The sequence below is a fragment of the Acanthochromis polyacanthus genome, chromosome 2 (genome assembly GCF_021347895.1).
Source record: "Acanthochromis polyacanthus isolate Apoly-LR-REF ecotype Palm Island chromosome 2, KAUST_Apoly_ChrSc, whole genome shotgun sequence".
Classification (NCBI taxonomy): domain Eukaryota; kingdom Metazoa; phylum Chordata; class Actinopteri; family Pomacentridae; genus Acanthochromis; species Acanthochromis polyacanthus.
This window is the reverse complement of record NC_067114.1, coordinates 23,805,085-23,829,662: the sequence shown is the minus strand read 5'-3', so window position 1 is coordinate 23,829,662 and position 24,578 is coordinate 23,805,085. Positions and strand designations below refer to the sequence as shown.

Below are 24,578 nucleotides of genomic sequence, written 5' to 3'. Positions count from 1 at the left end.
AGTATAGAAAAGTGACCTCTACATGGCGGCTTATTTTTCCTTCTTTGTTATTTTAATCAGGTACCGCTTTTACCTTTAGGATGCTTTACGAAGCAAACGTGACAAGTAAACACGCTGTAGCAACTAACCTTGTGTATTTCAAAATAGTCGCTTTTGCAAGAAGTTGCACAGTGACAATGAATGCACTCGATAAGATGCTCTGCTTAACTACAGAGGAAATGTATGCTTACCCATATGAAATGCTCATGTTCTTTATCCAATGTGCATAAAACGTGACAGCTCACGTGGCGGCTACACAGCAGATCTATAGCTTTTTGTGTGAGTTTGGAAACACACGAGCTGAGCATCTCACGGGAGAGTCTGGGATGAGCACATGCTTCTGATCTGATTCCTGGCACTATCTTAGACTATGTGGTTCCACTCGTGTTTCGCTAACAACTGGACCTTACACCAAGTTTAGTCTCATCTGACGCAGCGTGCTTGTCTTTGCTATGACAACACCCCGCTCTTTGCTAACTGTTACAAACATGAGACACAGTTGGGATTTCATAAATAAATAGCACAGTGGCTCTGCGGCTGTTTGGATCCTCCTGAAGCACAATATGACAAAACCAACAAGCTTCTTGGTCACCATTACGCAGATGACATTGATTTTTACATACTGTATAGCCAACTGAGTTTATTTACCCATAGATTTCCTGAATAAATCAAAATTTATTCCTGAAAGTGCCAAACTATCCTAAAATAACAATGGATTAAACTAAAGTAAAACATTTTGGTTCCAAAGAGGAAAGAAAGAAGAAAGTTAGTGACTGTCGCCAAGTGCTTACTGAAAGGGAATCCTAGTGAAACTCTGGATTTTGTTGGGTTCCTCTGCTTTAAATTTGTGAGGCCATCACTTTACTGTGTGAGGTGCTGTATGAGATGACATATGTTGTAAAGTGAAGCCATAAGAATAAAAGTGAATTCGTGTTCAGATAAGATCTGGAGTTAATCCATGCCTTTTTGTGTAGAATAATGACTTTTTCTCTGGTCTTTCTACAGTGGCTCTCAGACAGCTGCAGCCCATTCAATGCTGTTCTAGTCCTGACAAAGACCACCAAACCGCCACTATCAAATCTCTGAATTTCAGTCTGTCAAGGAATGGATTTCAAATTCCTGCTCCTTTATAGATCACTAAGTGGTTTGGAAGTTAAATCCATCTTGGATCCTCTGCTTTAGTGTTGAAACACAAAACCTCAGAGGCTGTCACCGCTCTGATTGTTCCGAAAATGTTTCGAACATGGTGAAGATCCTGTTAGCTATTCTGCTGCACATGTTTGGAGCTTGTACAAATCTAGAACTGACCTACACATTTCCAGTTTTGAAACTTAAAGGCATCTGTTTGACTGGATTTTAGATGTGCACTGACTTCCATTATTATGTTGTGGAATTATTAGATTTTTTTATTCTTGATTTTTAAATAATTTGTCACTTCTGTGATTTAGTCTGTTGTAGTGTCAGTGTACTAAACAAGAAATTACAATAGCAGGTCCAATCTATACATTTTACATATATCTTTACTATGTATTTCTTTTTAATATTTAAATTGTATTAACGTTATTTTTCAGGTCTTCACAGCGCCACCCAGTGCCTGAATTTCTTTCCAAATCACTGTAATCTTGTAAAATATATTTGTCTGTAAAATAACGCTGCATGTGCGTAAAAGATGAAGATCGAAAAAGCTGTTTAGACGAATTTATTATTGTTATTATTATTCTGCAGCCTGTCACCCGCACCAATGGGCAGTGAGGTTGTGTTCTCATTTGCTTTAAGTCGCTTCTTTAGAGGCAGGAATGTAAATCCACAGGGATTAGTGAGAACACACTGGGCTGTAAAGCCTTCAGTAGCTCTCCAAGGGGTCTCTGCTTCAATGCGTAAAGTTGGGAAGGGGCTCCGGACGCAGCGCGCAGCTCTTATTGTCCCACGGGTTCCATGTGCGTCACCTCTGCGGGATACTTGACAAGGATTTCTGATATTTTGATCCCACTACCCGCGCGGGTCACTGACAGATGAAAACAGTGGCGGTTTGCGGATGTTAAGGCGTTTTCACTCGGACAGATCATCTGTCCCGGAGCGCAAAGAGGGACATGGGTCAACTTTATGGTGCGACTCTTTTACCGTTTGGCGCAATCTGTGTTGCTTTCCTGTGGGAATCTGGTGCCAGCTCTATCAGGACGACGCTCGCAGTGGACACCTCGAAGTAAGTGTCAGGGTTTGGAGAGGTGGATGTGGAGAGATTTTTCTGTTTTGTGAATAAGTGGCTGATGAAACCATGTCAATTAAACCAGGGATGAAATGTTGGTTTACATCTTGAAATGAGGGTTTTCCAAAACACGAAATTCTCTCTCTCTCTCTCTCTCTCTCTTTTTTTTTTAGATATCTTGAACCACAGTGTTTGAAATGTTTCGGCATTTAAGATAAATTCAAAACACGCACTTCACTGTCAGATGAGCGCACAGTGCTAAAAGCCATAACAGAGTTTAGTCTGTTTCATTAATTTGTCGTCTTTACGACAGTGTGTGAGTGGCCGTCAGAGAGGAGTCCCCTGGATGAACCGCTGCAGCGCTTCTCATCTAATGTAATTTTACAGGAAATGCACAAAGCAAAGGGGAAACTCCAAATGGTTGGAATCGGTCTCGGTGCAGAGAGCCAAATGTTGCCTGTGCTCAGACATAACATGACAGATGCTATTAAGGTGCCCGGAGAGAGCAGGTCAGGAGGTGAGCAGAGGATGTGAGAGCAGCACATGCTCCCAATATAGAGGAGAGGAGAGGAAACCACGGAGATGAAACCTCCTGCAAACAGGTTACCTGGTTATTAACCAGCAGTGTTGCTTTCCCCTCTTACAACAAACCCTGGTGCTGAGTCTTTGATGCTCTCAAGCTTTAGTGTGAACTCAGTGGATTCTGTTACAGAGGGATGAAAACATGCAGCTCTGTGATTGATGGTCCTAGACTGTAACACATTACTGGCTTTGTTAATAATGACTGTGTAACATACACTAAGTACTGTAATAATGGTCTGCTTCCTTGGCTGTCAAGTTTCTATATTAGATTAGTTATTAATAATATCTTCACAGAACACTATTTAAAGTGTAATTATTTGAATAATTCCCTGTTATATTACGGGTGTTTCCTGTTTTTGTTAAACTCAGACAATGATTAGAGTAGTACAGTAATACAGTAATAGAAAAAAGTATAAATTGCCATGTTTATGAAAAAATTTATTGTTAAAAATAATGTTCACATTTTATAAAAATGGAATTCATTATTCGAAAGAAAAGTTGCATGTATTGGATTACTGGTCATTTTATGGATTTTTAAATTTATTTATTCTTTGACCAATAATAAATAATGTCTAATAAAATCACAGAAAAAATGATTTACATGTTGATTGTAGAACAAAAAAAAATCAAAACTATATAAAATGTCCACATTAGAAATCAGTATGTTGTTCTTATGTGTGACCATAAAATTACATGATTTGAAAAATTGTATTTTTTGTTTTTACTGTATTTAAATTGTAAAACTTTTTGGCCTTTTTGTTGTTGTTTGTTTGTTTTGTTGTTTCATTGTTTTAATAGGGTTATACATAGTTTCTTCATGTCCTTTTTGTTATATTCCTTATCATTTAGATTAATAAATCAACCAGGGTGACAAAATGATATTCTTTATCAGTTATATTGCTATCAGACCATATTGCATTTTTGTCAACAGTAAACACAGAATAAAATGCATTCGATGTCATTTAGTAACAGTGTCCAACAGAGCAGAGCCGCTTCCAGAAATGTTTCATCAGGGTTGCCAGATGGAGCCACTGAGAATCTAGTGGTGGTGCACAAAAACCACAAGACATGGCTAAATTTAAAAAATTGTATTACTCAGTTATTCTTGGTTAATATGAAAAGTCACATATTAACGTTCATGTCTTATCTGAAAATGAAGATCATTAATAATCTGACATAAATAGACTAATACAGCTGCAGGTACATCATAGTTATTAGGGTGACTGCAGTTGAAAACAGCCCAGGAGAAGAGTTGCTGTGTAATATTAATGGATGATGTGTAGCAGAAGTATTCAGTGTGTATTTATGATTTCAATTTTGGAAATTCTGTTCTTTTTTGATGGTAACTTACCTAACGACAGCCAATTACAACCATTGCTCCTCGGCTACACATTGCCATGTTTTGATGTTCAATGATTGGATGTGTCACTGCTGCAAATACCCAGCTGTAAAATCACAAATACTCTCTAATAAGAAAAAACTGACATGACAAAAAATATTTTGACTTTGGTAAAACCTTATCCAGCTGCTGTGGAGCTCAGGACTCGGCTCTGTAACAAATGATTCAACTGTAGCTTGGAAACTGTGACTCGACGGAAGGAAAATTGAAGAAAAACTCACAGTGTTTTTTATTGTTAAATCCTGATTAATCATGTCTACATGTTGGGGGATTGTTTATATTTATAAGCACTTAGTGAAATTACTGTTGTTGAGCAGCTCTTTTGCTTTGGTAATGCTCTTATGGATCCTGTTGCTGTTGATGCTGCAGGTATTTAATCAACTCAGATTAAGACTTGTGCCAACAGCTGGACACAACAAACTGAACTTCAGTGTGTGGACTTCATCAAATAAAGACAGACATCTGATGCTGAGTGAATGCACAGGACCTATCAGATCTGGGGTGGAAACAGGGATGGCTAATGAGATTTCAGAAGTGGCCATGACCCTCTCTGAACCCGCTAAAGGCGACTCTGCAACAGAAGCAGAAATAGTTGTTTTTTTTTTCCAACAGATCTTGCACCCTACTCCAAACATATCTTGGTAATGATTATTTAATAACAAAAATTGTTTCATTTTTTCAAAAAAAATTTTTGCTTAGGTTATCATTTTTTGGACTGCAAACTAATGATTATCTCAACTATCAATTAATCTGCTAGTAATGTTGGTGATAGATTAATTAATTTTGTGGCCCATTAAATAGCAGAAAATAGCGGGGGGGGGGGGGGGGGGGGGGGGAAATGCACAGTCCCAATTTTTCATTTGAGAAGGTGAAGTCATCCAGTCAGCATTTCAAAATCCATATTCACTTTATGATATTCAATCTACAAAAACTTAAAACAGAAAAGCAGCAAATCATAAAGCAAAGTTGTCTATATTTAAATAAATAAATAAATAAATCATCCAAGTGGTGATCCTAGAACAATAAACATCTTTTCTCAGATATCAATGTGGATATCAACCTCAAACCTAAAGCAGTGGTGGGATTGTATGTGAATGTGTAATACTTTATGTTGTATAGTTAAGACAGATTCGTTTTAACATCAGTTGAACTATGAACATGGGGAGCTCTGGTAGATTAGGGGATGAGATGCTGATTTCAAACTAAAACACTTTCTGTTTACATCCAGCTCTGAACCTTTGCAGCTCAACTTTACTCTCCCTCTATTTTATGAGAGTGGAGCTTTTCAAGGTGAACGGACCACATTACCAGTCAGTCACATCCTCTCTTTTTCCCGTATGTCTTCCTCTTCTCAGGACGGAGTGTCCAGACAATAAAATCTTGACCGTGGAGTATTCCTGTGTCAGAGCTGGGGGGAAGAACAGCACTTGTTTCAGGTAAGTTGTGCTACCGTCCTTTGGATCACAGCCGAGGCCTCCTTGATCTACCAAGCCTGGAGCACTGAGTGAACAACAACACTGACTCTTACATTTTACGCTGATATCTATCCAGGAGACTGTCTTTTCCCAAAACAGTGATTTGCTCAACGATGCTTTGACAGGAAAAATGGGTACTGATTCCTCTTGGGAGAATGAAATCTGGGGTTATGGAACGGCCTCTGCAACCACTAAACCACCCTGCTGTGTCATTTCCACCAGTCCACACATTATATTCTCTTTTGGAAACTCTATATGGCCACTCTCGCATGATCTGTCAGAGAGAAAAATAAAAATGTCCTGTAGACTATCACTCAGTGTCTGATGATTTTCAGTGAAGATTCAGTCTGTATACTGTATATGTTTTCATTTGTCAGTCATTGACAGACATCCTTTAGGAAGTCAAGATGAGTTTTTTTTTTTATAACTTACCATATATTCCTCATTGTCTTTGATGACTGTACCGCATAACAAGGGAATAGTTTTAGTTTTAGTAACATATACTTATTCCTTCCCCTGCCCTAGGCTGAGCTGATATCCACCAGCCTGGCTCTGTGACAGTAAAACCGAATTTGAACTTTCTCAGCTTGGGTCCAGAGCTCAAACATCCTGGAAGCTTCCCCTCAGGGAGTCAGAGCTGCATTATAACCTAAAAAGTAGAAGGCGTCTGACAGCAGAGGATGTGATTAGTTCTTTTTATTGCACTGTGTCCATTCAGAGGGACAGCACAGTAATTAACACCAAATTTGGTTGCACTTTTGAATCATTCGAGTAGATTGTATTTTCTTTATTTAATTTGAAAAGGTCAAATACAGTACAGCTCAAACGATACATGAGTGGAGCATGGGGCAGTGTTTTAAAGGTATGACATATCATTTAAGGAAAGTGGCCCCTTTCCTGCTGTTCTTTCCCGTTTACAGCCAGTCTCCGTGGGTTTAATTTATATACATGCTTGATATTATATCCTTTAAGCATCTTGAATCAAAGGTTAAAAGAAACAAATGGATTCAAGGTCGGCACTATGGCAGGTAGTAAGACTTTGAGCTCATGAAAACATCACAGAAAAAATCACTCATTCTGACATTGAGATAACTTTCTGCTGAAGCCAAACTTTGGCTTGACTTTTGGTTGTTGGCGTAAGAAGATCCTTTAATAAATGAGGCACCAGGTCTGGTGTGAGGCCAGACCATGTGATCTGTTCACTGTCAAGGTTAGACTGTAACAGGCTCTGTGTCTTGTTTTGATTTCTGGCTCGACAAGAGATGTGCGGTGCCGGAGGAGGCGGATTAGATGAGGCTGTATTTTCCTTGCTGTGTTTCTCTTTGTGCTCTGTTCAGCACGGTTCTGGATCAAATAGATTTTGCAAGTGACTTCAGGGGAGAACAGATTGATCCACTGTGTCTGTTCATAAATATCACTTTCAGCATGTTGTCTCGACATGGCTGATGAACCCACCGCCACATATTTTTATCCATTTGGACAAATAAAGACTTTTTACAGGAGGTCTGAGGTCACTCGGTTATCTGGAAGGCGTTCTTTTATTGTCCACCATCCAGGACTTTTGGGTTTAAATTAACAAAGTTCTCTGTACAGTCACTGTCTGCTACTGATGTTTTGCCTGTCAAGCTTTGCACTGCTATGTTCTACTATATGCAGCTTACAATCAGCTTTGGATTTTCTCTTTACCTGGGTGTGGCTACAGCTGATGAGGTCTTCTGCTTATAAAACGTTTTTGCTCAGCTTGGTGCATTTGATTTGGTAGACTTTTTTCATGATGTTGCCAACATCTGCTGGACAGACCAGTGGAGCAGGTATGACTAATTTAGTAATGGATCAGTATGTCCTGGGAGGTTGGAGATCCAAATAATGCACTGTGTCCCCTTCATACTAATAATACATAGCAGACCTAATGTTATATCTGAACAGTGGAACAGATCAATCACAGAGGCAATTTTCGTTGGTCAATCGCTTGTGAAACCTGTTTGTTTTATTGGTTTTAGGGTGAACTCTCCTGCACCCTTTTGACATCCATTTACTTTTATTAGATTGGGTTATGAACAGTGACTGGAAAGAATGTACAAAACAAACTCATTTTGCATTCATTTTCATACTAGACAAATTCATTTTTGGTCATGTTATAAAGTAAAATCCAAATGGATTTGCTGATTTAAAAATGCTGAACATCATTACTAATATTAATTTTGCCGGCCCTAAATAAGCTTTGTGGCCGGTCTTGACCGGCTACAGAGAAAGATCTAACTGCTTGAAAATATGCTTGAAGTCCTTGAGACCTTGAGAGAAATGCAGGCTTCATATGTCCAGTCAGTGATCATTAGTTTGCCAAATAGACAACTTTGCTTGAATGATTTATTGCTGATGGCACCTCTCAGACCATGAGTTGGATTTAAATGATGTCTGGCTATTCCAGTTTTTGTAAAAGCAATCTTAGGCTTGTTACCTTATCATGCTACTTCTCTCCATCCATCATATGCTGTATCCACCGTTAACCTCAATGGTTTAAAGCCTCTACCCAGTTGACACTGGGTGAGAAGCAGGCTACATCCGGATAAGCCGCCAATCTACCAATGGGGTTAAAGCAAAGAGACAGGCAGCCATGCACACTCACACAGCGGCACTGCTAGTCAGACATGCAAAATGGTAATACGCTGCAAAATGTTGTCATAACTAGACAACCTCAGTATGGACAGAACCACGCCCATGCATGATATTGCTGTATAATTTTTGGTCCATCCTACGTATTCCCTTCCTATACAAATGATGCAAAATGCAAGAAATGTGCTAAGTGACTCCTGTGACCTTGACCTTGATCTGCTGACCTCTAACTCCAAACTGAGCAGGGGACCTTAGACCAATCTTCAGTGCCAAGTTTCGATGATCCTGACTTCAGCACTTGCGAGAGATATCTGATGGGGACATACACACATAATACTTACCCCAGCCCAGCCAGAGTACCGAAGCGATGCAGAACCTCGCTGATGTACACGTCAGGCGTGGTTAAGAATACCCACATTCAACAAGTAAATGTTTTTTCTGCTGAAGTCATCCCAGCACACTGCCAGTGCAGTTAATGACAAGGAAAACATTGTATGTCCACACAACCAGAACCCTCTTTAGTGGCTTGGCTTGTTCGTATTTTCTGTCTACTTTTGACACTGCAAGCAGAAAAGACTCCACAGGCTGAAGCTTAACTGATGTGTTCTGGAGTATAAACACCTCCAAAATCATGAAACGAACACCATCTGACAGCATCTGTGGACTGCATCCACACAGTGGAATACTGCAAGAGTGGATGTTTTAGTTTTAATTCAGGATTTATTTTTTACACATGAACTTGGCAGTAATGTTTCGTTACTGTCAGTCGCGGTGCAGTGATTTAGCAAGCCCCATGCTAACAATTTATCTTATGTAAATGCAGATAAACACACGTGATTAATCCAAATTTCATGTGTTTTGGTATGGAAAAGAGGATTGAAAGGAATTGTTTTACTACTACCCCCATGCTGAAGCGCAGCACATGTGAGAAATCCGCAGCTTGACTGATCTGCCGTGCTTAGTTACGGTTGCTAAGCTATGATTGGACAACTGAAGTTTTTAAACTGGTTTTGACCTGCGTCCTGGTCAGTCTAACGTCAAATCTCTGCTAACAGCACTGCAGTGTCCAGACAGGCTGCACATTTTCCAGTAATTTCTAGTTCTCTTCTCTTATTTCTTTACCTGGCACTACACTCTCATATTCATATACGAGGGTTTTTATTGAAACGGACATGTTAAACATTTTGGAAAAATTCACACCTTCCAAAAGAAAGTGGGTTTAGTTTCTTTAAAAACAATGAAGGAAATTATGGTATTTAAATTATAGTTGCACTTGACATAAGCTGTCTGACTGTGAGATTTTATCAAATGGATCCTTTGATGTTTAACAATCTTATTTTAAAACAAATATTGGACATTTTCTTATAAAGATTTTTATTTACAAGTAAGAATCAACTTCATTAAGTGAATACAAACTCATCCAACCTCCTGTCAGCTCACTGAGCATTTATCTTTCTTGTTGATCTTCTCAGTCATCATTTTCTTCTGCTGCACTCATTATGCCTCGTTATGGATAATGTTGGAGCTAAATGCCTAAAATGTAAATGTATTGTGTCTGTCTCAGACGTTTCTTGTGGTGTTGCGCAGAAGCAAACAAAGAACTCCCCCACCGCGGTTTCCACGGCGATCGGCGAATCAGCTCAATTTCTACATTTCTATTCTTCTGCCCGTTTTGCGTTCCTATTCTGTCTTCGCTGGAGGTCGGTTTCAGCCATGCCAAGCAAAATATACATGCTTCGTAGCCAGAATTTGAGTGATGTGAGAGTATGAGAGCTTGCATGTTTACTTATGAGTCTGTATGAACTGTCTCTGTATTGTCTGTGCTGGCAGTTTGTAGCAGGTTTATGCTGATGAGAGTTAAATTTTCTGCCCTCACTCTCTAAACACTCTCAGCTGTGCAGTCTGATAGAGAACTGATGGGCTCCACTAAACTATAAACCGTCCTTTCACTTGATTGACATATTCTGGTTTAAATACCCTGCAGGGCTCATTACTGCACTAGATAACACCCATAACATCATGCTGCAGTGTGTGAGCTCAGACTGTTGCTCAGACGAAGTAGGGGATGGTGATAAATCTTATGGAGGCCATGATTGATCTTAATTGCTTCCATACTTTATGCTACTTTTGTTGCTACAGTGATCCATCCCTCCCTGTGGGATCATTATAGTTTTCTACTCCATCATATCGTAAAGGTTCGTAAGTAGTGATCATCTCTGCGTTATCTCACAGAGAACATTGCCGGGTATAATGAGCATTTTAAAGTTTTTCACTGCTACCTTCACACAGAACAGAATTGTATGTAGTGTAGTGTTTGTTTAAGGTTTTATTCATAACATTGCACTGAACAACACTTCTTAGCTACATGTAGTGCTTATTTTTTCGACAGCACAAGACCACTTCGATTTGATTGACTAGGTGTGACATGTTCTTAGGGGAGACACAACACAATAAAAGCATAGGAGTTTGACACACAAAGCATTTAACTGAGAGAGTCCATTCTTTAAAACACAAATTCTCTCCTCAAGGGCATGATCCTCAGTCAGACATTGCACAGGGCCAGTTGGGGCCTTTTAAGGTGAAGAGGAAAAATGGAGATGAAGTATATGTAATTGTCGTCATTACATTTTGGATAGCAAATGTATTTTATTGAGTTTGTAGTCAGGCCACACTGAATGAAGGGATCCTGTAAGGGGTATTGGAGGAAAAAATGTGTGAACTGACCCTGTAGGAGGGTGATCCCGGTTTGTTTGAGCTGCTAAAAAGTTTGCCTGCATAATTCCAGTTCCATAACACAGTTAAAACACTGAAATGTTACTCTGTGCGTATTGACGGGCTTATCTTAATATAACTGTTCTGACAGCTGTGTTGGCGCTCAACATTCAGCAGAGAAGATTTACTGGAAACAATTTCGTCAAATAAACCTGGAATCTGTGTAGAACAGCAGACCAGTCAGGTGGTTTTCATGAAGTTCCCTCTGCTGTGCTGTGTGCATGAACGCTCACGTCACTCTCAGATTCAAGAAGGCACTTATCGTGTCTGTTGTTGTGTGATGCCGCAGGTGTTTAATATAGTCATAGGAAAAAATCTGATAAGAAACAGCTGTGAGCAACAAACATGACTGTAGCAGGTCTATTGATGTTTCTGTAATACTCCACATTACACGTAGTGACACCTGAAAAACATTACCTTAAAATTCGGGCATTAATCTAACACATTTCAGATATACGTGAGTCACATTAATAACTGACAGACATATCAATATGTTATGTAATGGACACCTGTGGGGATGATTTTGTTACTGGGACACAAGCTCAGTATTTATTCACCACAGCTGGGTCCAAAACACCTGATGACCCCAAGAACCATCGCTGGTGTGTCCAGGTGCATCAGCATGACGTACTCCATATTTAAAGATTTGTGATAGATGAAAGTAAACAAAGCCAAATACATAAATTTTATTTATTACATTGAATGGGTCTGTGTTTGAACCTCTGCTGAGTAAAAGACATACAAATAGAGGCTCATGAGTTCTCAGCAGTGTTTCTTCTGCAGAAATGTGAAGAAAAGCCTGAAATATCAGAAGTTGCTGCACTCACTGTAAACAGTAGCTTATGCCTGTTATACGGCAATGGGAAAAAAGTTGTCTGACACCCCATGCATTTGTGAAATATTGTATTAAGAATCACTTTTTGGTCTTCAAGTGCAATTTCTTTTACTGCAGTCACAGCCAAAATTCTAAAAAAATCCTAAAAAAGCCATAAAATATAGAATTGACTGGTTCCATAAATACATGAGATATTTTGAATATTGGGTCATTTTGGTACCAGTGATCCACTAATGAAGGTCGTGTTTTTTATTTAAAGACAATTTTTGTTGCCGTACTTCATGTTTATATAAAACCAGCACATTTATAAGTTCTTCATGGCTAAAACAAGGAACCTAACAGAGGAAATATGTCCATTATCATGGTTTGGGAATGCATGAGTACTGCTGGTGTTGGTCATCTCACTGTCTGTGATGGCACATTGAACTCTGCCAAGTATTGTGTCATTTTCCAAACCCACATGCTCCCTTCTGCAACTGCACTGTTCTGTTGAGGTCAAACTGGATGTTTCAACCAGATAATGCCCCATAAACACATCCAGAACCAGTAGAGTTTGACTGCAGGAGCACAGTATCCAGATCTCAGCGTGACCAGCTCAATCCACGGACATGAGCCCCATTGAAAATCTGTGGTGGATTATCAAAAAGTCTGTTTCAAAGCGTAAACCAAAGAATTTAGAAGAATTAAAAGCAGTAATTCAAGAAGAATGGGACAAGATTACTCCTTAACAGTGTGAAAGACTTGTGGGGAAATTGCTACCCAGGATTAGAGCTCTACTGCGTGTTAATGGCAGGACTACTAAATATTAATTTGATGATGTGATGGTTTATTTAGTTTTTGTTCAGTGTTGAATACATTCTCTGTTATTTGTTGACTTTAATTCCAACAATGCTGAGAACTGACACACTATAACAGTCGAGAATTTAGTTTTGTTAGTTTTTTCTTGTAAACAGTTAACAGCAACAACCAAAAATTTCCACAAATATTTCATGATTATATTTGAAATTGTGCAAAATTTCAAGGTCGTCTGAAAACTTTTTTCTGCCACTGTACATCCATGGCCCTTTAAGCTTATTGTAACATCCAACATTCTCCCCTGCCTTCAACCGTCCACGTTAAGTCTCGTTACATTAGCTTTAAGGACTTTTACATGTTCAGTGCAAGAAAGCAGTGGTGACCTCCAGAGCAAACAGAATCCAAGGTTTGACAAGTGTTTAATTGTAAGGTAGTGTCACACTCACTCATACTTTTTTTTTTTGCTGGAAAATGGAAAGACATTGAAAATAGATAGGAAATACCAACAGACAGATCCATTGGCATGGTTCTTCAGAGTAGGACAAATTTACCATATTTTCTGCTGTATATTCGGGGGACACATGACCCCCTCCAAAAGAATGCGTGATTACAGTCTGTATTCCTTTAACTGGAAATCAACACAGAAGAACCACAACATTAAAACCACCTGCCTAATATCAGGTCTCCTTCGTGGCAGCCAAACAGCTCTGACCTGTCAGAGCTTGTACACAGGACTGGGCTTTTACATATGAGGGTGGGGGTGTCCTGTGGTAGCTGGCACCGGGATGTTGGCAGCGAATCCTTTGGGTCATGAGGGTTGTAAAGAGGGACCTCTATGGATTGTGCTTGTTCCAGTTCATCCTGTGGAATCGAACTAGTGAAGCCTTGGACTCTTTGTCCTGTTCCTCGACCTGCTCCTGAGTAGGACCCAAACATCTGTCAGTGGCTTTCATGTGGTGGCTCTTATGTGTAAGTCATTTTGTTAAAACACTGTTAAATATCTACATAGGAATGTGAAAGCAGCTGGGATGTTTTATATAGGTCTGACGCAATGTGAAGAGAGCAAACAGTGAGGCTGTTATCAATAAGACGAAATTGCAGTGCATTACGTTTCTGTGAATCCTCCTGTGCAGTGTGAGTCCAGTGTGGGAAAGTGGCTGATGCTGCACTATGAATAAGAATTCCTATGTTGAGAGGTAATTTTTGAATGCAGTTACATGCATTAAAAAGCTCTGGAAGAGAGAGTCCACCAGTCATATTAATTATCATATTAGGTAATGTTTGCTTTCATGAAACAATTAAAGATTTATACCTTCAGATGGAAGGAACTAGCAGAGTGAGGAGAGAGAAGATCTTGGGCATGTGGTTGTGGTTGTATTTCAGAGATTAAAGAAAGGAATGCTTACAATCGGAGTTCCTTGACTTTGCCTCCAGGAATATCTCAAGACTGAGTCACAGGCTGTGGTCATTTTGGCTGAATTTTTGCCTCTGAAGCATCTTTGTAGGGGTCTCTGTTATCATTATGCTGTTGGCCCCTTCCACACATTTTTGCCTTCAAATTCACTATTCATCGTATCAATTTGTCTAAAAACGTTGACAGAGGTGATCCATCACTTGGATAGATGTGTTTCATCTGGCTACATCTCTATCATCATCACCAGACATCAGGACTCCTAATTGTTGGCATGGAGGATCCAACAGCAAGCCAGAAAATTCAATAATTCTTCCAAACAAATGATCCGTCCTAATGCTAACCCCTGTAGAGATGAAATGTATTTGACTTGATGTTTGGCTGTCATGAGGTTAGAAGTGAAGGACCTCCAGCACACATACTTTTGCTGTTACTGTTTCTGTGTTTGAACCTAAGTTCAGTACAAAGCTCTACCGGTCAACATCATTTAATAATTTGCGGTTTAGTTGAAGTCAACCTCAGATTTTAAGCACAACCACTTCTTGTCTTGACTCATTATGCGGCTCATGCTGGGTTTGCCTCTGTGCAGACATGATTGCGTCCTGACTGCTGTTCAGAAGGCTGCAGGACATTGACACCTGGCATTCACATGCGTCTCATATCAGATATACTTTAGCTGCCTTCAGTTCCCATTTCCTTTGCCAAAATGCATTTTGGATGAGTGTTCTCTTTCGCTTTAAAACAATACATATGTAACCTGAAAATCATTTTTTATTAAAGCAGTGATCCATCTGATGGTCTATTTGTTCACCACAGACTGAAATATCTCACCAATTATGGGATTGATCGCTGTGATTTTTTTTTTTGTTGCTCACACTGCAGGTGATCCCCTCAGTTTTCATCTGCCAAAGTTTCTACCACTCACAATAATATCTAAACATCATGTACAGTCGTTTATGGCTCCCAGATTATTCCAGTTCATGGGGTCATACTCTATGACTGTCACAACATGCCTGTAGAGTGGATATCAGTGGCTCTAAAGGTCATAATACAGTGTATGTTTATAAGATAATTTGAACATCTTGCCAGACAGAAGCCCAACATGTTTCATCTGTTTTCTGCATCATTTGATGAACGTGTTTACATGCATGGAAACTCTCTAAGTGGTCTCTCAGAGGCAAAGATTCCTTCCCAAGCACCAAGTCCAAGTCCAACCTCCCCACCCACAGTTGCCCTGTGTGTCACCCAGAAACATTTAAAGTGTTCATTACTGAGACCCGACTCAGCTCCAGGCCTGGACTCCATCTCCATCTCCACTCTACAGCTCCCTGCTTTCTAGTTGGACTCTATTTTGCTCTTTAAAGACAGAAGCCAGACCTCTGTCTAGTAGCCTGAGCATTAATGCTAAGGTTGAGGTCGGGTCAGATGTAATAAACAAGTTTCATACATGCTGAATGCTGTTTAGCAGAGCACATAATTACACAGTTTTGGCAGCTTTGTGTCAGCCACAGAAATTCAATGAAGTTAGTGTTGGGAAACTGATCCTGTCCTTGTCCTTGTCAAAGCCTTAATGTCTGATCACTTTAGGGCAGAAGAATAAAGTACGACAGAAAACACTTCAGCCTGTCTTGATCTGACCTAGCAGCCTCTGCTTCTGTCCTGTTAATCCCACCTCTAAGGACCTTTGTGTCCTGGCATGGAGTAAGATGAGGCCACAGGGAGCATCTCTGGAGTCATGGTCCCTGTGAGGGATGAGGACGTGTAGAGTTTCAGCAGTTAAACCTCTGAAACAATGCTGAGCTGGGAGATGCAGAGTATGCTTTCAGGGTAAATGACTTGCTGACTTCAAAGTTCTCACAGACTGGATGATTCAACATCTAACAGACTGACATATTTACGTATTGACTTGCTGCAATGATTGATTAACTTACTGACAGCTGCTGTCTGTTATCCAGGCTGTATACTGTATGTTGTGCAGATGATACGTGTGTGTGTGTGTGTGTGTGTGTGTGTGTGTGTGTGTGTGTGTGTGTGTGTGTGTGTGTGTGTGTGTGTCTGTGTGTCTGTGTGTGTGTGAACTTTGCTCTATTACAACCTAAACACTCTGCAGATAAACAAGTTTTATTTTAGAGTTTCAAGCTCACTCTCATCTCCTTTGGACTCATAGCTTTAGATTTGGCTCTCGACTCTACTCTGGATCCTACACTATCTTTGCACATAGTTTGAAATCTAACAACCTTTCCGACACACATTATGGTCCAGTTTATTGAATAAACTGGGGTAGCATCGGCAAACACTGGCATGACAGTAAACAAGGCTAACGAGACACTCAAAGGCATGAAAACTTACTGAATTACCCTAATAAGAGTGAATCTACTAGCTGATGTGAAGCATTGTCCATCAGTCAGAAAAGGAGAGATTGGATCTCCTTTCATGCATGTTTCTTTGGTAGTAAGCTTACACTTTGAACCACACAGCAACACCAACAGATAGAAGTTGTGGATTGGTGGTTGCTGGCTCCAAAAATATCTCTGAATCCAACAGAGTCCCATGAACTAAATTAAGGTGTCTTATGAGATACCCTGAACAAGGGACTAGTTGGACCAACTTAAGTGATTTGCTCCAACACAGTTGTTACCAACTTCCATATTTGGTTATCCCAAATGTAAGATTTAAATTTGTTGCTCTGTTCTTTACTTTGTAGTCATCGTTAACTCAAAGTAAAAAATGGTTGAGTTGAGGCAGAAAAAAATAAAGAAAAGTGGATGTCTTCTGATCAGATGCACAATTCCGATGCAGGAGTAAACTTAGTTTTTGCACCCTTTCTTAAATTACAACAGCAATTTAAGGGACAAAATGTTGTTTTAAATGGATTAAATCCACTCAAGTTTCCACCAAAGTCGAACAATAAAAGAGATTAATTCAAAACTAGACTTTACTTTGACTATAGCTTAGATATACTTTTTACAACGAACAACACAAGACAAAACTTTTTTTTGATGGAATTCAAAGTGATCTCTTTGGAAATAATTCCATAAATAAGTCGACAATAGGCCACAAAGAGAGGCAGGTTTGGGTTGATTGACGTATCTGGTCTGGAGTGAGTAAGCGGCTGATTGGATGAGGCAGCCAGGAGACTCATTCACTGGTGAACCCGGGTCTCATGCACATTGTCTTGATTCAGTTGTGATATTATGACTGTTATTCTGTTATCATTTGTCTGTGCAGTAAATACATATTCCATGACAGTTTTGCTGTTCATTCGCTTGTTTTAAGCACTTTTGTAAAAGCAGACCACCAAGGCATTCCACTAATCTGTTTCTTCAATAGCATAAAGGAGGCTGTGCACAATGCACCCTTGCCAATTAGCTGTCAAACCAATGATGCTTTATGTGTTAGCTTTGTTCTCAAGTCACGTTTTAATGTGTCACACTCCTGCTCCACATCACCTCACATATTTGGAAGAACCTCATTCCCACCAAAAGAGACTCCATTAACCATAAAGCTGTTCTCTTGGCCTTAATGTTGCTCCAATGCCAATACATTTTGTCATCACTTGTGCTGTCTATCATTTTACAGTCTACTGTAGTTTTTGCACACAGAAAATTTCAGAAACTTGGAAAAGAGTCGTGGAGACAGATGATAGGAGAAATTTCCTAACACAGTCCTGATCCCCAAAACATTTTTCTCTGCCCAGTTTTGGCCTGATGCTGTGCTTAGTAGTCAAAAATATCAATACATCTGTTGTAGTTTCTGCTGTTTCTCAACCTTGGTGTTGGGGGCTCATGAGAAGTTGCGGTAAATGCCAACCAGAGACATGGGAGATTTGTCATCTTTGTGTTGTGATACTTGCTCAATATACAGTATTTCTTGTGGATTCAATCCAAAGCTATTTTTTAGGATCGTTTGTCCTTTTTAATTGGGCTGATCAATGCTAATTGGCCAGCAAAGATAAGGATGGTAGGAAATTTAATTAATTAGTAATGTTTACTTTATTTTTCAAGGTTATAACACAGAAATACAACCAAAAAGTATGTAGGGCAGGGGGAAATAAGGAAGGTTGCCAAATGAAAAGGAAAGACAGTAAAGGGAAGGAGATGTGCTGCGACTTTGGAACGAAAAGTATTTTTTTGATCCAAATGAAATAAAGCTGCACCCTGGCAGGTCGAGAGCTCTCGTCAGTGGGGGATTTGCCTATAAAGGTCTATAAAAAGAGCAGAAAAGGAAATCGGAGAAGGGAAGGAAGCTGCTGAGTATTTTTTCTCTCTCTCATGTAACTGGCTTCCCACTTACATGACTACATGTGGTGGACCGTTGACTGAGGATCTGCTGACCGCTTACTGTAGGTGAATCCGATGTTCCTGGAGGAGGACAGCAGCTCTGCTCTGTACGCTTTCAGCACCTTCATTGTCGTTTCAGTCTTTCTTCTGTCATTCATCAAAGTCTGAGCCTAGTTGCTGTCAGTTTCTCAGTATTCCTCTTTTTTATTGCATCTGCCTGTCATCCTCTTACATGTAAATACATTCTGCCCTCCATAGCTTTTCTTTTTCTACCTTCTTCTCTCTTTACTCCCTAAAGTTTTATCATGATGTCTCGTCTTTCCTCTTTTTAAAAAATCCTTTTTCTATTTGTCTTTTCTCTCGATGTCACTCACTCTTTGAATCACCAACACTCTTGTTAATGTGTCTCTCCAGTGCGTCATTCCTCCATCCCCCACTAGCAAAACTTTCCTTCTTGGATCAGAAACATATATTTTTCACATACCATGAATGTTTCCTATTCAATCGGTTCCAGATAGCATGAAATGTTCCAAACACACAGCAGCTTTCCTCATGTGTAACATGCTGTTTAGTCTAACTAGCTGCCTTGTCTAAGTAAGAAATGGTGATTTCTCCCACAGTGCCTGAACTCACCATGAGAGATCATAAAATAATGTTTAGGCAGTCAGGGATGGAGAGGAAAGGTAAGAACAGATGGACAGCAGGACTAATTATATTTGAATTCTACAAATTCAGTAGAGAATATATAAACTACATCGCTCTTACAACATGCATGTTGGCTCATCGCCCTAGAAACCCAGATGTGTTTACTAACGACATTAATGGTGGTTCCATAGTGTTTAAGTTTGCTGGTAAACTAACAGTGAAACAGCAAGTGTGTTTGAATCCACACATTCTAAGTTTGTACATTTTCAAATGAGTGACAAGATGACAGAAGCTCAAGAATAGAGACAAAATATTGCAATAAAAAATTTGGCATTTGGCCTGAGGTGGAAAAACTTCCTATGGACCATAATGTATCAGACACAAGGAGGTTCCTCTCACTGACGAGACAAAAAATGGGAGCAAGCGAAATAATCAGACCTGTGGGACCAATGAGAAGCTGTAATATTTCCTATGGATGACACAAACATAAATGCAATATTTTTACCACATTTTCACATGCTTTTCTATCAGTCCATGCATTTGTCATTTCTCTACTGAAGTGTTTTAACGACACCCGATGGGAGAAAGAGCGCCACCAGCTGTTCATATTGATGAACTGCTAATTCTCACAAATAAGGTGTGATCAAAAAATTCAGAGACCGTGCTTCTAACGAGCAAAAATTAAACTTGAAATTTGATCAGTTTCCTTCCCAAAGTTGTCTTATTGTGCCATAACACACCATTCTCAGTGCTCCTGCCACATTTGGAGCACTCTATGGCTGCCCTCCATTGACCTCTTGGAGGTGTGCATTTGTGATTTTGCCATGGACCTCAAATTTCTGCAAAGAGAAAATATCAAAACCTGTATTAATTAAACCGAGTCAACCTTCATGCTGAGGATAAAATCAGGTACGGGTTTTTGCTTTTGTATAGCCTGTGAACTATTTGATCGTACACACAACGTCACAACACCAGGGCTGGGTAGCAAAAAGTAAATGCAGTTCAGTCATGACTGACTGTAATAGTGATACCTCTGGTCTTCTTACTGTGACGTGCCAAAATGTATTCCGTGAAAGACGAGCCAGTACACTATGTACCACTGCAATGTACTGTTAGAACATAAACAGATGCTACAAAACAATGCTTTTAGTAAAATCCTACTCAACCAAGACTGAATGCAGATGGAGAGAAATCTATGCAAGCCAATATTAGCAGTACTCTGAGCTGTGTTCCTGTGCAAAAAAGCCCCTGCATCAAGTCCAGCTGTTGATCAAAGAAGCAAATGCAGCATTTTTTCCTTCAAGAATGACTGTTCCTTTCATAATCAAAAAACTTGGGTGCAAACTTTATTTTTGCTCAGATGTATTTAACAGCTTTCCGCTGGCATGTTGCTGTAATTTATTGCAGTGAAAAGGACAACAAACTGACAGTGTGTGTAAAACAGATGCAGTGAGAAGAGAAATGGACAGAATGCATCACTGGAGTCCTATTCATCTGTGTCTGGTTGCAAAGACAGAGAGCTGATTTCTATAGCAGGTGATGAGAAGCAGACATGTGCATATGTGTGTTCATGTCCACATGTTCTCTTTCCTCTGTATGCTACATGGTGTGTGTGTGTGGTTCATACGCTGCAGGGCTCAACATTTAGGGCCTGCTGGGATCAGAGGTCCCCCTTCTTACAAGCCATAAAACAATACATTATAACATCACCATTGCTGAAAAAAAGCCTTCCCCCCACATGTATGATGTTGTGATTTTTCTCACTTGTATTGAAAACGTGTACTGGCATTTACTGTATGTGTTGAGGGAATTTTATCAGCTCTCACAGACCTTGAAGACCCTTTGGAGCAGCTGTTTCTATTTATCGTCACGAGAAATGTCCTGTTTGTACATGTTTAAATCATTTGTCAATTAGAATACACATTACATTTCAGTGGCAGGCCCACTAGGTTTGTCTTTTAGTGATATGATTAATACAAACAAATAACAAATAGTGAAAAAAAAGTGCTAAGACCAGTCTTGTCAAACAGCAGGAAAGGTCTGACTAAAGAATGGAAGGCGGGGATTTAATTTTGTTCTGCAACAGGTAACAAGGACCAGATGCAACCGCGAGCGCATGTGTGTGTGTGTGTGTGTGCGCGCGCTGTGTTTTGGATGTTCTGAGTAATATGTGCATGTTTCCGTGTGTGTTGCTATACTTGGTAGACGTCTGGATTGAATATCACTACATTTGATACTTTTATGTGTGTATGTGCCTTCGTGTGTGTGTTCATGTGTGTGTGTTCACAGGTGCACAGAAATGTGATCATCCTTTAACCTTGTACATGTGTGTGTACGGGGGTAATCACTGCCAGTGCTGTCTTAGCTTGTAGAAGTGTGCTTGTAACAAGTAGGATAAAATTTGATAAACTGTAACAAAAATGTTTTCATGTGTGCTAACATATAATCTATATGTGTGTGTGTGTGTGTGTGTGTGTGTGTGTGTGTGTGTGTGTGTGTGTGTGTGTGTGTGTGTGTGTTCTGGTGATGAAATTCACATTAGCAGGAGTCTACCGTTTATCATCCTGAGTTGTGAGTGTTGGTGAGGCACTGATAGCTCTGTATTTAGCTCAGTCCTCCTCATTAACAGGGGATAAAATCCTTTTTGCCTTTTTTTCTTTTAGCTTCTGAGCTCAATACGTCACTTCGCCATGCTCTGCTCTCATCAAGTGGAAACAAATAGTCGACTGAACGTGATCCGCTAACGGATTGTTTGCATTGCATCTAAAAGTCCACAGGGGCATCCTATTCAAACTATCACTCTTGTTTCTGCCTTTGGCGTTTTCTTTCTGTGTACTTTGGATGGCGATCAACAAACCTCAAGCTGTGGGAACAGTAACCTGTTCATTTTTCTCACCCTTGAGTTGACACGAGATTCCTTCGGCGAAGCTCTGCACCGCTCGGAGTTTTGCTCTTTCATTACAACGAGAAGCACTTAGCGCTGTCCTCCGTCTTCATTTTCTCAGGGAGGACTTTTATGAGGCCTTTGAGTTACGCTTCCTGTGTTTAATGGAGGTATAATTGTCTTCGTAGAGCTGCAGACCAGAGTCGGACCTCCCCACAAACTCCAGCCATCATCTTCCATCTTTTTCTGATTAGTGCGCACCTGAACAGCCCTCTGGACAAGCACAATGGCTGTTTTTCTGCAAACAATCTGCTTTGGATTAACTCTTTTAAGCCCTTTTATGACTGCACTGTCACTGTCAATACCTCAACAAAACAAATCACCAGCCAATTGATAACAGACTGGAAAGACAGTGTTGTTGCAGTATTGTTTGAAGTTGACAAGCCCGGTGGTGTCCATGTGCCTGCATGTATGAAGCTTTGTCTCATATAGCAAAACTGAGAATAGAATGGGTGTGGAGTTTAACAAGTGGAAGTTACAACTGAAAACAGCCATAAATCTTGCAATACCTCAAGGATTTTCCAACATCAACGCAGTCGCAAGGCCATTTAGAAGACTTGGAAGAACTTCTTGGTCTTATCGGCCTGTGACTTTGAGCCTCAGTTACAGTCTCTAGTGGGATTTTTAGTAAAAGGCCCTCCTTGAACTACAGCTTTCCTGTTTGGCATTAAAACTCAACCAGACACATCATTATGAGCGATCTGTCGTTAGCGTGACCTCACTCCGTAGCTGCTCTCTGTCACCCTTATCTAGCACTTAGCATCCCACTCTGGTCCCTGTTTCTCCTCCCCTCAGAGTGTCAGTCACTTTTTTCTTTCAGTTTGAGTAGCTCAGTGTGTTTTCCTCCCATTCCTCCCATGTGCAAAAATGTTATCCAAGTGAAAGTAAGTGTTACTTTTGACATCTTCTCCCTCTGTCACACACATACCAATGTGACACACTTTGCCAGTCCACGGATGGGTTTTTTTTTTCACTCATATCTATGCCAGAAAATGATACAATGAGTAGTGAAGGAATCACACTGGTCGAGTAAATAGCCATCTTACAATATTTCTTGTGGTTTCTTAGATGCTTTCACATATTGGGCAGGAGGCACTAACATCTGGTATGAGTGGACCTAGTGAGCAAATCAAAGTATTTTTTTCATCTAAAAGTATTAGAGAGATTAAAAAAACATCTGTAAAATATATGTCCGAAAAAAAGAAACAGCTGACAAGTGAAATCAATGCTGATCAACACACTTGCATTGTTGTGTGGAGATGTGTAGCTCTGCTTAGAAGTCAGGAGCCCCTTTATTCACCTCAACCATGCTGAAACACTGGCCTGACTTTCATTTTACTTTTGGCAGCATTTTAGACATTTACTCCCAAACACTTCCACAGAAATAAAGCTGTAAACACAGCTCGTCTATCCATCCGTCTCCTCTCCAGTCCTACTTCCCCATGTGTTCTCCATCCAAATGTTCTTTGCTGCCAGGTTGGATGCCAAACCTCCAGATCCCTGTAGAGTTGGACAGAACAGATCATATGAGCGTCTGTCACTGAAAAGCAGCTCAGAGGGTCACAGATGGCACATTCCTGCAGAGACACTCGGCCTGCAGAGAGTTGCAAAGGCCACAGACCACAGGGAGAGCTCTGTCAGCTCTGAGACACACGTCAAGACATGGACCTTTCTTAGCCTCGACATCATCGGTTCATGCCCAAGTTCTGTTGCATTTCAAAATCCGGAAAGCACAGTACAAATGACTGTAAGTGTTTTTGCTCTGCCAGCTTTATTAGGAATAGTTTACAATCCATCACTGGTGTATTAAAAGAGCTGGTTGTGGTGGCGTGACTCAGTGTTGTTTCTAATTTGTTCAAGTAGCCACTCCTAGTGCTGGAACCAAAAAATCCCCTGTGACCCAAAAACACATTTCTCTGCAGAACACCACAATGTTATTAAATTTGTATTCAAAATTTTTCATCCATGGATGTTTTGTAATTGTAAAGCTTTCACAGAGCCCAAAATCATGATTTGTAGAGATTTTGAGGTCATAGCTGTAACAATTTGAATCCAAGCTCTGCTATTGTGTAATTTTATTAGGTTCTGAAATGTTCAAGCAGGAAAGCGTCAATTTAGATTTTTTAGAAACTATTTGTAGATGTGAAGACCTGTTCAATGAAAACAAGAATCTTAGTAATTTACTACTTGCTGATGTTTGATGCAATTATTATTGAATCCTAACTGATGCTGGATTTTTGGGGTCAATGCTCGTTTTATTGAGTCAAAAATTCCACTATCATATAGTGGCTATTATTCTACTGCTTGATTCAGCACTGTTGTATGCTCAGCTGTACTCTGCTACATGTGCTGCACAAAGTGCAAAGAATTTATATTCAACTGTGGAGTCAGAGGCACTCAGCTGGATAAACACTGTGATGACAGCATTTCTAAAACACTTCAAGCAGCTTTTTCTGCTTCATGTTCTGCAGTATTAAAGCTTTTATATTGGTGCGCATCAAGCAGTACATATTGATGCATCTGAAATAGATCAATATTGGTCAACTGCATGATATATCGTTCTGGTTCTATTTATCATATAA

General features: G+C 39.9%; 1 protein-coding gene across 1 annotated transcript in view; it reads left to right on the top strand.

The window, feature by feature from the left end:
- Nucleotides 1–1,782: 1,782 nt before the first annotated feature.
- The window catches only part of LOC110960332 (collagen and calcium-binding EGF domain-containing protein 1-like), a 43,693-nt gene continuing 20,897 nt past the window's right edge, over nucleotides 1,783–24,578 (top strand). Inside the window, exons 1-2 of the mRNA XM_022207534.2 lie at nucleotides 1,783–2,242; nucleotides 5,582–5,662. Of these exons, the coding sequence (XP_022063226.2) occupies nucleotides 2,130–2,242; nucleotides 5,582–5,662 (194 nt within the window). The 5' untranslated portion in view covers nucleotides 1,783–2,129. The remainder of the gene's footprint in view (nucleotides 2,243–5,581; nucleotides 5,663–24,578) is intronic.